The following is a 13,298-nucleotide window of genomic DNA, read 5'->3' as shown; positions in this document are numbered from 1 at the left end:
AGCAGAGATGCTGAGCATAAAACAACAGAAAACCATCTCTGCCTATGCAGACATATGCTTCTCGCAGTGCCATAGATATGAGTACACAGATAAAACAAACGGAGGCAGGTAGTAATGTGCAGGCGGACTGCAGAAAGATGGAGGGCAACGTTTATGCTGGAATCTGCAAACACACAGGATTTCTTATTCCCTTATCACACCCCCAAAGCCTCATCATGAATTCTAGATGCTTCCTGATGACCACAATGATAACAGAACAGAGATGCCATCCTTCATCTCACACACAAACTTCCACGTCTCCCTCCCAAAGGCGCCTTCCTTCCTCTCATCTCAGCCCACCAAGCTAACCTTCAGCTGCCACTTCTCTCTTGGCCTTGGCTCCCCAAACCCACGCTGGCACCTGCCTGGCAGCTCCCCACCCCCTCAGTCCTCAGAAGGCCGGGGCCTGGGGCAGGGAACACGTGGAACAGGTTGATGCTGTTCTCCCGGAAGAGGAACGGAGAGGGGTGGGGTCACAGGGGCAGGCGGGGTCCCTGGAAGCCTACCTACATCCTTGCCTCCACAGAGGTATAAAAGAGCAGCCTGTCCTGGTGAGGGACAGTCAATCTCTCAACCTCCAGACCAAGTGAGCCCTGGGCCCTCACCCCAGACCCAGCTGCCGGACAGGACCTAGCACCACTCCCTGGTAAGAGCTTGATGGTCGTGGAGAAGGCAGGGGGGTTTCTAGAGATGAACAGGAGCATGGGTGGGTCAAGAAGGGCCCAGTCCCCAAGAGCCCAATAGGGTGGGTAGCCTGATTGGCTGCGGGGGATGGAGGGAGAGGTGGCCCTGTGAGCACCTCTATGGCGAGGAGACTGCAGCCGTCCGAGCCCCTCCCAGGTGAGTCTGGCTGGCCCCCGGAGGTTGTCCTGTCCCGTCCTGGCCCTCCTAGGAATGAGGAGAGCTCACGTGGCTGGCCGAGCAGCCCGATGCATCTGTGCACGTGCCTCCTGCTCCCCTGATCCTCTGAGGTCCCTACAGGGAGGGCGAGGCAGTTCCAGGCCAGCTGGTGTGTCGTCTTCCACCCACAGGGATAATTGGGCTCCGCCAGCTCGCCGCCCAGCCAGAGCACTCGGGCTTGAACCTCGAAGACAGAGACCCAAAAGTGTAAAAGTCAGGCTCTTGCAGGCCCCACATTCCACAGGGCACTCTCATCTGAGCTTATGTTTCCCAGGGCCACATTCATTCTTCTGTTCATTCATTCATTCCACACACATTTGCCAAGCTCCAGGTCTGTGCCAGGCACTGTGCCTTGCGTTGATGCTATGGAGATGACCAAGGGCCATTTCCTTCCCTCTGGGAGGTCACAATAGGGCAGGCAAGAGAGTCAGGTGAACTGATCACAACAACATGAGGTTGCAGGCATTTCAGAAGGACACCTGTTTTTCGGGATACAGGGTAGAATCACTAGCTGTCTGATAGGGTGAGGGAAGAGATCACAGAGGAGGTGAACCAAGCTGAGTCTTAAAGGACGACTAGGGATTCTTTAGATTGGAAGGGAGGTTTTGTAAGCAGAAGAGAGGAAAAGACAAAGAGCGCTGAAATGCTGGGCAGGACCTGGAGGGCAGTGGGTCCACCCACACCCAGGGGCCGGGAGGAGGGCACAGAGGAGGTAAGGGTTCAGAGGAATGACCCTGCCTCCCCGGGCCCTCGGCACCAGCAGTGACTGCCTCCCTCCCTGGCGTCCCTGGGCGCAGGCTGTCACAGTTGCCTGGGAAGTTGAGGCAGGCATAGCTCTGTGAGCGGAGCTTCATTTCCATCGCTAATGACATGCTCCAGCCAGGTTCCCAGCCCACGGTGAGAATGCTTTTGGACTGAGAAAAGAGCCCTTGACCAAGAAAAGGTAGGGCTGCCTTCTCTAGCCAGCCTTGGGGCTCGGGGCAGGTTGTCTCAGTTTCCTCCTCATAAAATGAAGAATCCTTCCGTTCCTTTCAACTCAGACCTTCCAAGAATCCAGGCATCTGAAGGGCACTCTCTCATACCTTGTCCTGGTCTCCCAGGTTGTCACTCTCCTGTCTCCCTCCCCCAACAGAGAAAATGACTATGTTTGAAAATGTCACCCGGGCCCTGACCAGACAGCTAAACCCTCGAGGGGACCTGACACCCCTTGACAGCCTCATAGACTTCAAGCGCTTCCACCCCTTCTGCCTGGTGCTGAGGAAGAGGAAGAGTACGCTCTTCTGGGGCGCCCGGTACGTGCACACTGACTACACCCTCCTGGATGTGCTTGAACCCGGCAGCTCACCTTCAGGTCAGCCTTGGGCAGGGCGTCGGGTACTGGGGGATGGGGCCCAGGCACCAGCCTACGGGGAAGGCCCCTCTGCACAGATGTGGTTAGATGCCATCTGGCCCAAAGTTCTCACAGGACGGGGGGAGGATAGATTGATGCCTCTCAGCCCAGTCGCTTCTGTCTTCTCCCTCCTGCAGATCCGACAGACTCTGGGAACTTTTCCTTTAAGAATATGCTGGATGCCCGAGTGGAGGGACAGGTGGATGTGCCAAAGACAGTCAAGGTGACAGGGGCTGCAGGGCTGTCTCGGAGCAGCACCCTGGAGGTCCAGACATTCAGTGTGGCTCCCAAGGCCCTGGAGACTTTGCACCAGGAGAGGTGAGAATTGCCAGGGCTCACGGGCTGTCTGTCAGGAAGGGATATGGTGGTTCATGGAAAGGGAGCCCTGGGCCCAGAGTTAATGGCCACCACAGGGGAACTCTTGAATATGACACTTCTGGCCTATAGGTCCCTCCAAGCCATTTCCTAACCACTCCCCCCGTCCTTCCACTACCTCTGGTACCACCTCCCCCCCCACCACGTACATATGAGGATCAGTGTGTTCACATGAACTTGCTGCGTGGCTTTAAAAAGCCAACCCCGATGATGGGGCTGGATGAAAATCTCAAGGTCTTCCTACCCTAAAGCTCTAAGACATACACTATAAAGGAAAGGGGTCTTAGCTGCTCCCCACTGCAGACTAAGCCCAACATTCTGCTCCCATACGTGAAGCAGCCTCAAGCCTGGCCCCGTCTACGTACCAGGCAGCCCTTGGGAATGCGCCGCCAGCAGCACAAGGGGTGTGGCAGATGCCAGGTCGATACTAGACACCTCAGATGTTTGCTTTTACTGCGGAGCTGACACTTAAGTGGTTAAATAGTGGTTGAAAGAAGCAGGGGAGGGCTGGGGAGGCAGGTGAGAAGGGCTGGGGTGCTTGGGAGGTCATCCAGTAAAATTTATATGACTTCACTAGGTGCAAAGCATCCTAGTAGATCCTGGGGTACACTAGAGCATCTGAATCCAAGAAACTTGAGATCTAGGAGTGTGAGAAAAATGTACAGCAGTAACTAGAATCCAAGACCACAGGAGGGGCTTGTCTGAGCTTTGTGGCAGGTCAGGGGACTTCTGGCTGGAAAAATGAGGACAGACTTCACAAAGGAGGCAGCCCATGATCTGGGCCTTGAAAGATGAGTAGAAATTGGGCATCTGGGGCCAGGAGAAGAGCATTATTAAGGCACACGAGTGAGAAATCTCAAAACCTATATGGACCACGAAGAGCCAGTTTGGCAGGAGCAAAAGAGGTACGGGTGAAGAGTGGGAGATGCAGGGTGAGCCCAGACCATGGGGGACCCAGGTGCTCGGTCAAGGCAATGCAGCTCTTCTGTAGGAACCAGAGGGACCTTGACGATGTTCTGATGTGTGTCATGATCAGTCTGGCCAGATGAAGGAAGAGTTGTCAGAGGACAAGGGGCAGGGGTTTGAGGCAGGCAGATCAAGCGAGATGCTGTTCCTCTGTCCATCAGAGACTTAAAGTGAGGACCTGAGCTGGGAGGAGCAGTCAGGACAATGAGGGAGGAATGGAAGCAAGGCCTCTTGGGCAACAGAATGGACCAGGCTTGGCAGCTGACTGCAGGAGAAGGGAGTGGGGCTCATCAGAGATTTAATGTACACTGTGACGACAGCGGGTAATAATTCTACATTGTCTGCTGGAAATCTGCTAAGAGTAGATTTCAGGTGCTCTCACCACACATACACAAATGGGAACCATGAGCTGCATATGTTAATTAGCTCGACCATAGTAATCATTTCTCTATGTATATATAATCAAAACATGTGCACCCTAAATATATATAATAGTTATTAAAATAAATGAATATATGAGAACAAAAGAAACCAAGATGCCTTTGATATTTGACCCAAGCGATCACATTAATAAAAACAGGAAGACTGAGTTTAGAAGCATATTTGGAGAGAAAGATCGTGAGTTCTTTTTGGATGTTTTGAGTTGGAGGCCTCCAGTGAGACAGTTCAATAGGGACTTGGATGGAGCGACTACAGTTAACCACACCGTACTATATATTTGAAAGCTTCTAAGAGAGTAGATCTTAGAAGTCCTCATCACAAGAAGAAAATATCTGTAACTATGTGTGGTGATGGATGATAACTAAACTCATTGTGGTCATCACTTCTTAATATATACATATATCAAATCATTATGCTGTACGCCTAAAACTAGCACATTGTCATATGTCAGTGAGATCTCAATTTTTTAAAACTTCAAAGGTGTTTGGAAATGCGGGTCTGGCATGCAGGAGAGAAGTCAAGGGACAGACACATATGTGGCAGTCAGCAACATAAAAGTTAGAACCCTAGGCATGGGGGGAAACTGTTGGAGGGAGTTCAAACAGCAGAAAACCGAGGACAGAATCTTAGAGAACATAAAGTTTGGGGGAACCAAAGAAACTAGAAAATGAGACACAGACAGAATGCATAGGATATAGAAGCCCGTGGGACAGGAGCAGACGAGGAAGACAGCACCTCGCGCAGGGCTTGGCCAGCAGCGTCCAGTGCTGCGCAGAGTGAGGAAAGGCCTTTGGGTTTGGTGAGTAGGAGGTCGTTATGATTTCAGTTGAGGAGTGGAAATAGAAGCCAAATTATAAAGTATTTCAGAGGAGTCAGTGAGGAAGGAAAGACAGTGGGTATAGGCATAGTTTTGACATATTTGCTGATGAAGTGAAGGAAAGAACCAGAACAGTAATTGGGGGGAGTAGCAGGTGAAGAGGGAAGCTGGTGTTGACAGCAAGAGAGAGGATAAGAGGTGGAGACAAAGGACCCCAGAAGAGACGGACAGAGCTAAGAATAAGGAGGAAAGGGAGGGGAATCCACCCCAGGGCTGAGGGGGAAAAAGAAAAAGAAGCAACCACGAGGCCTCGTTCTGGGCCAGGTGCCGTGCCAGACGACCGCCCTGTCTGTCTCAGCATCCTGGAGGGGGGCGTCATCGCCCTCATTTCACAGGTGGGACCCTGAGACTCAGACGGGCTGCGCTGCTGGCAAGCGGAGGCCTGGCCTTCGACCTCTCTCTTTCCCCAGAGTCCTCGCTGTTCCCCGACACCCCTAGGTCTAGCTCCTGGGAATGAGAGAAGGAAAAGGAAGGCCAGGGCCCAAGCGGGAGGAAGCTCTAGACCATTCCCCCATGTTGCCCCTGCCACAGGAAGCTGGCAGCCGAGCACCCGTTCCTGAAGGAGATGCGAGCTCGTGGAGAAAACCTATACGTGGTGATGGAGGTGGTGGAGACCATGAAGGAGGTCACGCTGGAGAGAGCGGGCAAGGCAGAGGGTGTCTTCTCCCTTCCGTTCTTCGCTCCGTTGGGGCTACAGGTTTGGTTCCAACACACACGCACGCACATACACACGCTCTTACACTCAGCCTTTCCTCAGAGGCTACATGAACTTTGTCTCATCAGGGCCCACCCAGGATTCTGCAAAGGTCCCACCCCTTCTCCCTGCTCTTCCAGATCCTGCCCCCCGCTGACCAGACACAAATCCTGTCTCCGGTCAATGGCGCCCGGTGTGGCAGATTCCCGTGCCACATGCCACAGAGAACCGCCAGAGAAGGGGAAACTCATAGGCATGGGCTTTCCCTCATGGTGCCCCCAATCTACAGAAGAGGCAGCCCTGTTCCTCGGAAGTTCTCATTCTCATGGAAGAGACACATGGGTTAAAGCCCAGGGAACACACGATTGGAAAATTTGATGTAAATGAGTAATGTTCTACATACCTCTATTTATTTTGTATAGATATTCAAGGGATGAGTTGGAACTAAGAGTAGGGGTTAGTCATGGAAGACTTCTCGAAGGAGGTGAGCATGGGACAGATGACAAAGGGGAAGAAGGAACCAGGGCCTGGATGGAAGCTCTAAGCACAAGCAGGTGATGGAGCAGGTCTGCCCAGTTCCTACAAGTATCTGAACCAGGACAAGGGATATAGATCATTAGAGGGGTGGCGGCGGAAACGAGTGGAAGAGCTCTCAAGTCTGGACCAGGCGGAAAGGCGATGAGGGACACCAGTGAAGGGCTCCCAGCTTTTCTCCCTCCTCAAAGGCTCTCAGGCTTGGCTCTTCGCCTGCACCCTCACCCCTCACTTCCAATGTCTTAGGGTCTCTGCAGAATCACAAGTCCTCGCTGTCTAATCCTAGGGATCCATAAACCACAAGGAGGCTGTAACCATCCCGCAGGGCTGCATCCTGGCCTTCCGAGTGAGACAGCTGATGGTCAGAGGCGAAGATGAGTGGGGTGAGCAGACACCAGCACATTCTCTCCTCCAGGCAACAAGTACCCGCGCCAATACCAAGGCCTCCCGTCCCCTCTGGTGGCGATGTCAGGGAATCAGTGCAAGAGTGTGTTATATTGTGGTCCAACTGCGGGGAACAGAACAGCAGGGGCGGCTCTGGAGACAGTGAAGGAACCCTTGGTTCTGAGCATTTCCTGTGCGGTAGGCCCTGCGTTAGCTGGGGGAAGGGGACACGGAGAGCAATCACAACCTCTATTTCAAGAAGTCTGTGGCCGATGGAGGAAACAGACTCAGAGCCAGTACTACATTCAAGAGAGAAAATACTGTTATCATAGAAAAGGATTTACAGCGGGAAAAGGGATTACTTCCAGTAGTAGAGCCGGAGCCAAAGAGGCAGTGAAGTAGCCCATAGGCTTGAGACTAGAGAAAGAAAGGCGGGGCAGCTATTCAGGGTCCTCCTGTCCCCTCTCTTGCTCTTTACAGAAATTCCACATATCTACAATGACAACATGCAAACCTTCCCTCCCGGAGGTAAGTGAGATTGCTTCCTGGCTCCCCACATCTTTTGCCCTACCCCCGACATCATCTGCTAAAGTCCTGTGCCCTGTATGTAACAGCACATACAAACCATACTTTTCCCCACAACACACACATACCACCAAAAGCCCCTGGCTTTGTTTCCCCAGTCCCTAAAAATACCTATCCTCAACTTTAGGAAAGACAGATAGAGGAATGTAAATACCGCCCAGAGCCCTAGCTGGTGTGGATTAGTGGACTGAACACCAACCTGCAAACCAAGGGGTCTCTGGTTCTATTCCCAGTGCAGGGCGCATGCCTGGGTTGCAGGCCAGGTCCCCAGCAGGGGGCGCACGACATGCAACCACACATTGATGTTTCCCTCTCACTCTTTCTCCCTCCCTTTCCCTCTCTAAAAATAAATAAATAAAACCTTTAAAAATAAATAAATAAATACCGCCCAGAGAGAAAGAGAAACAGAAAGAGAGAGAGACTGAAGGGCATAGTTGGAAACAGGAGTAAGAAGTGGAGACTGTACTTTCCCAAATCATTGGGGCAGATGAGCTAATGTAGCCTCCGTGTGTTTTTGTAATGAGAACACTGATTAAGCTGCCTTGACACCTGCTCTACATAAAAAAAGGCACAACAGATTTTATGCTAACACATGTGCGTTGTTTCTGTCTCCAGAAAAGCAAGAAGAGGAGAAGTTCATCCGTAAGTGCTTCCTGTCATTTCACTGTAACTTTTTTGACTCGGAATTTTACACTTCCAGTCTTTTTCTTCTCTTCTCCGTGGGACCAACAGGAAACACGGCAGAGAGCAGGTCTTGGCCAACAATTGCCCCTGAAACGTGGCAGAAATTCCAATGATTTAGGGAAAAGCAGCGGAAAGGGAAAGTCTCTGGACAAGATGCCCCAGTGGTCTGATGCCTCAGGACCTCTGTCCTCGCTGGCCTTAGTAGCTATAAACCTGCAGCTGCACCGCCCTGCACTGAGGGTGGGATCCGCTGAGTCACAATGTTGACACCTCAGTCCAGGTGCCTCTTTTCCCATTGCATTAGCTCTTCTGCTGGCCCATTCCTGCCTCCCACGAATGGGCAAGAGTATCCTCAAACTGGCTGAGTATCCTAACCCCCATTGATGTCTCATCACCTGGGTGTGGCAACTGTCTGGGAGGATTGCGTACTTATCATTGTTTTTTTTCCCCCCTCAGTCATCCAGGCAGCTGACGTTGGTAAGGAATTCTGAGAGTTTCTCCTAAGGCTTTGGCTTGAAAGCAGTGGGTGAAGCACTGGGGTGGAGGGAGGGGAAGGCAAGGGCTGCATCCCAGGCTCACGGGTTGGTGCCACTGCCAGGAAGCCAGTCTCTCCAAAGCAGGCTGGACGTATTCTAGGGCACCAGGACCCTAGAGGGTCAGGCCAGGGTTCAAGCCATCCCTGATCCCCCCACATCCCTGGATGTAGACCCACAGATCTCTGGGGCAGTCCCATCGCGGCCTTCACTCAGTCACCAAAGTCACTCTTCTTTGTCAACTAACTCATGAGAAGGGGAAATAGACCTTCCTTGTCAACTTTTAGCCAAAGTCTTAGAAAAAGGGAAGTCAGTTGTCTGCTGATTCATGACAGCACCTGGGAGCTCAGGGAGAACGAATTGGTGGCTTTGATGGTGATGTGGGTCCTGGCCCCCCTCCTCGCCCCTACCCCCACCCCGCCACACACACACACACACGCACACGCACATGCACACGCACACGCCCAGTCAAAGCTGATGAGTCACTTCACAATTGCATTCCTTGGTCAAGAAAAGAGAGAGGCCAGGCTCAAGCTGGGAGCAGAGCGCGGAGCCTGCAGGGAGAATGCCGACTGAACGCGGTGCGGGGGGTGCCAGGCAGAGGGCAGTTGGTTTGCCACCTTTACTCTCCCCATAGGGGAGAAGCACGAGGACTTCAGGACACTACAAGAAGAGATTCACCGAGAGACCCAAGAAGTGCAGAAGCTGAGCCGCGTGGGACAAAGCTCCCTGCTCACCTCCCTCAGCAATCTTCTAGGGAAGAAAAAGGAGCTGCAAGACCTGGAGCTCACGGTGAGGTCCCAGTAGAAGGAGCCCGTGGGAGACGTGGGGGAAGGAAGGTTTTTGGTGCAGGGGTGAGTGGGCTGCAGCTGGAGGGGGATCTGACACTGGCAGACGGTCAGTGGCCAGGGACCTTGAAAATGGATGTCTTCCCCAAGGCTGGCCAACTGCCCCCAAGGCTGCCAGGCCACCATTGCTCCCTTGTCCCTCTGGAGAAGGGCAAACAGTACAGATTCCCTCAAGGCACATGTCCCTTTCCGATGGACAGAGGGAGGCAGCAGGCCAGCACGCCCTCTCTTGGAAGAGGGCTGGAACGTTCCTTTCCAGAGTGCAAGGCTCAGGAGCCAAGAAACCCAGGAGTCCAATATTTGTAGGACTTGATACCTTGAAAAGGAAATAAGGAAATGGAAGGTAGTTAACACATGCCAAGGGATTGTGTGCTGGACACCAGGCTGGGACCCTTAACTCATGTTAACTTAAATAGTCACCAACCTTTCCCCACAGCTTGAAGGGGCTCTGGACAAAGGACATGAAGTGGCACTGGAGGCACTCCCAAAAGATGTCCTACTATCGAAGGAGGTGATGGGTGCCACCCTCTACTTCCTTGGAGCCCTAACAGGTAAGTAAGGAGTAAGGTCTTTGTCTATACACATTTTTGGTGATAGGAATGAATCACTGAATGAATTCCCAAATGTTAGAATGAATGAATGAGTAAATGAATGAATGCCAGGCAAATTATGCCATAGTTAAGTAGTTTATATCTACAGTTTTAAAAAATTGGTTTCATTCCTAACAATTCACTTGGTCACCCTGGGTAGTTTGAGAAGATGGCCCAGTCTTGCTAATAGAGGTTGGGGTAACCCTGGTTTTATTGGTCTTTTATTTAAAACTTCTACATATACCTAATGTCATCATTTTTTTTATCAATATTAGTTAGCTTTAATTTCAAAGCTAACGTCTTCTGATCTTGCACCCGAATTTTCTTCTTCGCTCTGCATGAAACCTTCTCTCCCTTAGAAGAACTCTCTGGTCCTTCACATAGAAGCTGAAGTATTTGTTCTCTTAATAAGTCTGCCTTCATGCTGGCTGGTGTGGCTCAATGGATTGAGTGCTGGCTACAAACCAAAACGTTGCAGGTTCAATTCCCAGGCAAGACTCTTACCTGGGTTGCAGGCCAGGCCCCCAGTTGGTGGCATGAAAGAGGCAACCGCTGTGTATTGCATTTGTCCGTGCCTTTGCTCTCTCCACGAGACTCCAAGTTTCTTGAGTGAAGGAAGTTCATTTTTACCTAACGTACCCAGCAGTGGTGCCTGGCCCAGAGCAGACATTCAGCCGTGAAAAAAGAAAATGTATGAATTAATTAACGCTGGAAGTCTGGAAGTGCACCCATTTGGAGTCCGAAGTTCCCTTTCCACCAACAACACACATCTCTTTCTCTGCTTTTTTTCTTCAGAGTTAACTGAAGTCCAACAGAAGCTGCTGGTAAAATCCATGGAGAAAAAGATTCTACCTGTGCAACTAAAGCTTGTAAGAAAACAAGCAGCAGATACCTGGGAAAGTTCGGGAGAGAGTCAGCTAGAACCAGTGGAAAGACACAAATTTAGCCTCATAACAGAGCCATCCTAGGGGGCCTCTGGCTTATCCCAGGAACTCATGCACACTTTTTATTTCTGTCCATGTTTCTTCCTTTTTGCTATTTCACAACTAGAGGTAAAAGAGTAAATTTCTGGGTGATTATCTGGGTTTCTCAACCTGATCTTGGGAGAAGAGAAAAAAATCTGGTTTTGCTTAGTTCGAGCCAACTGATGTGAGCAAATCTTTTAATGTCTCTGAGTTTCAAGTCACTCCTCTGCAATGGGGCCAAAAGTAAACATGCTGCCCACTCTACAGGGTTATTAAAAGGCCCGCGGGAGTTGTAATGTAATGTAATGAAAGGAATTATAATTAGAGAAGGATCATCATCTTTATGGGTTTCATGAGCTAGGAGAAAAGAAGAGAGGTTTCCAATTCCTTCTTTTCATGCTATTTTGATCCCTTCCAGGTGGAGAATACGATGGAACAGAATTTTCTCCGGGATAAAGAGGGTGTTTTCCCCCTGCAACCTGACCTGCTCTCCTCCCTCGGGGAAGAGGAACTGACCCTCACAGAGGCCCTAGTGGGACTGAGTGGCCTGGAAGTGCAGCGATCAGGCCCCCAGTATATGTGGGACCCAGATACCCTCCCCAACCTCTGTGCCCTTTACGCTGGCCTCTCCCTCCTGCACCTGCTGACCAAGGCCTCCTAATTTGCCTTTCCAACTACTTTCTGCTTCCCTACCCCATTGTACTGTGTTCTTAACATCCAAGGGCATTTCAGGGCCTCCAGGCTGAGGATGACGGAAACCCTAGCTGGTCCCCCCCATAACCAGTTTCCACTTGTCCCACTCTCTGTCTCCCCCTTCTCCCGCAGCCCTGCCACCCACTAAGCCCATCTGCTGGTGCTTAAATCCTCTGAAAGCTGAAACAGTCAAATTTTTAAAATTATGAGCCATTTCAGCAAAACCAAAATTAGTTAATGTCCTATCCCAAACCCTTCTTCTTGTGTTTCCAAAAAAAAAAAAAAAAAAATCAAGCTTTAATGGAATTAATGGAAAATATTTCACTTTGGATGAAATGTCTTTTGGTGTTTTTCTTTAAAGAATTTTTCATAAGGAAATTCTTAACTTGTGCCAGAAAAGAAAATAGCCGTTATCATTCTATATATAGATCGTTTGCACATGAGTACTATTATACTGTCCCCAGGCCAGCTGGAAAATACTCACAGAAAAACTATGAGTGTATAGAATGTGGAATCTAGATTCTAAAGTGAGAAGATCATCAAAGCAGCTTGTCTTCAAAGAGGAGTTTTCGGAGTCCTCTGGGCTTGGGTTGAAGGACTGGGACAGGGAAAGGCCTAGCTATGCATTATACAAACCCAAAACAAGAGTAAGACAACTTTCAAGGTTACTGAATTAAAGAAATGCAGATAGGCCCTGGCCAGGTAGCTTAGTTGTTCAGAGCATCATCCCAATATGGGTTCCATCCTTTATCAGGGCACATACAAGAATCAGCCAATGAATACACAAATAAGTGGAACAACAAATTGATGTCTCTCTCTCTCTCCCTGCCTCTCTCTAAAAAATCAATCAATAAAATAAAAAATTTAATGAAGACAGGTCTTTAAAAAAAAAATAACACAAGAATAAGACAGACCCAAAACTTTTAAAAAGAAATTGAGCTCTTATCTTATGATTCCACCTTTTCCTCTTCTGCTCTTGTTTCAGGACGGTTGTGGGAATGATATGGGTAGGTTTGGCATATGGGCCTGCTAAATGGATATTGCCATCTCATAAAACTGCTAGGTTTATACCATCCTCCTCTGCCTAAAGCTGGGTTTTAACATCTTTCATCAACCTCTTTTAAAATAGTTTTATGAGTGGAATAATTTCTCCAAGGTTTTTGGCCCCAGGAGTCAGACTCTTCCCCTTCTTAGCCACCCCCTGTTTTGGTTAGTTCCCTCACTCACCAAGAATTCGTGACCAACTGCCGAAGACTTTGTGTTAAGCCATCCTCCCCCATTCTGGGGCATCTTCTAAGGCCTGGTCTATTGCTCAAGGACGTACTGAGTAGTTATCTGCTGACTTGATTGTTTTTCTCCGGTGATGTAAATGTAATGAAGAGGTGAGCTAACACCCCAACTATCCAGAAGGATAACTTCATAAAGATGAACAACAAAGCTCATCTGTTTTCTTCCTTTACAATTCTCGCCCACCTTCATACAGTGTTAGGAAGAGGCTTTAATGAGTTTATTCCAGTGATGACTCAAAAATCTTGTTATCCATTCCCCAGCCCTAAGGGGAAGGGGGATAGTTAGGGAAGAATTGGTCAAGGCTTGCTCCCAAAAACTGGAGTACACATTTTCCATTTAGCAAGTGGCTGTTTAGTGAAAGAAACTATTTGGTGCAATAGTATGAAAAGGGAAAATTTCTCAAATAATTTTCTCTATATACAGAAATATAAAGGAGAATACAGTCAAAACATGTTCTCTGCCCTCTAGGACCTTACATCGCAGCTAGATTGTGTTGTGGGGTCTGACCTA

The 13,298-nt window shown here is 49.7% G+C and overlaps 1 protein-coding gene across 1 annotated transcript; it reads left to right on the top strand.

Annotated features, from left to right (window-relative positions):
- GSDMA (gasdermin A) lies at nt 1-11,466 on the top strand. Its single transcript, XM_054593858.1, has 13 exons — nt 1-75; nt 564-685; nt 2,072-2,290; nt 2,467-2,647; nt 5,520-5,685; nt 6,503-6,599; nt 7,081-7,128; nt 7,801-7,827; nt 8,326-8,346; nt 9,040-9,194; nt 9,687-9,801; nt 10,636-10,709; nt 11,224-11,466. The coding sequence occupies exons 3-13, from the start codon at nt 2,077-2,079 to the stop codon at nt 11,464-11,466; spliced, it is 1,341 nt and encodes a 446-aa protein (XP_054449833.1). The 5' UTR covers nt 1-75; nt 564-685; nt 2,072-2,076.
- Nucleotides 11,467-13,298: the final 1,832 nt, after the last annotated feature.

This window comes from Pteronotus mesoamericanus, unplaced genomic scaffold, assembly GCF_021234165.1.
Source record: "Pteronotus mesoamericanus isolate MK-2021 breed Mesoamerican mustached bat unplaced genomic scaffold, CSHL_Meso_final scaffold_476, whole genome shotgun sequence".
In the NCBI taxonomy this organism is placed as follows: Eukaryota; Metazoa; Chordata; class Mammalia; order Chiroptera; family Mormoopidae; genus Pteronotus; species Pteronotus mesoamericanus.
The sequence above is the reverse complement of the archived record's forward strand: the minus strand, read 5'-3'. Positions and strand labels throughout refer to the sequence as shown.

What these genes read in the sequence shown, in the direction of transcription:
- GSDMA (XM_054593858.1), top strand. Translation starts at nt 2,077, where the DNA reads ATGACTATGTTTGAAAATGTCACCCGGGCCCTGACCAGACAGCTAAAC. An exon ending in AGAAGAGGAGAAGTTCATCC is followed by an intron (nt 7,828 to 8,325) that starts GTAAGTGCTTCC and finishes TTCCCCCCTCAG; the next exon opens with TCATCCAGGCAGCTGACGTT. An exon ending in TACCTGTGCAACTAAAGCTT is followed by an intron (nt 10,710 to 11,223) that starts GTAAGAAAACAA and finishes GATCCCTTCCAG; the next exon opens with GTGGAGAATACGATGGAACA.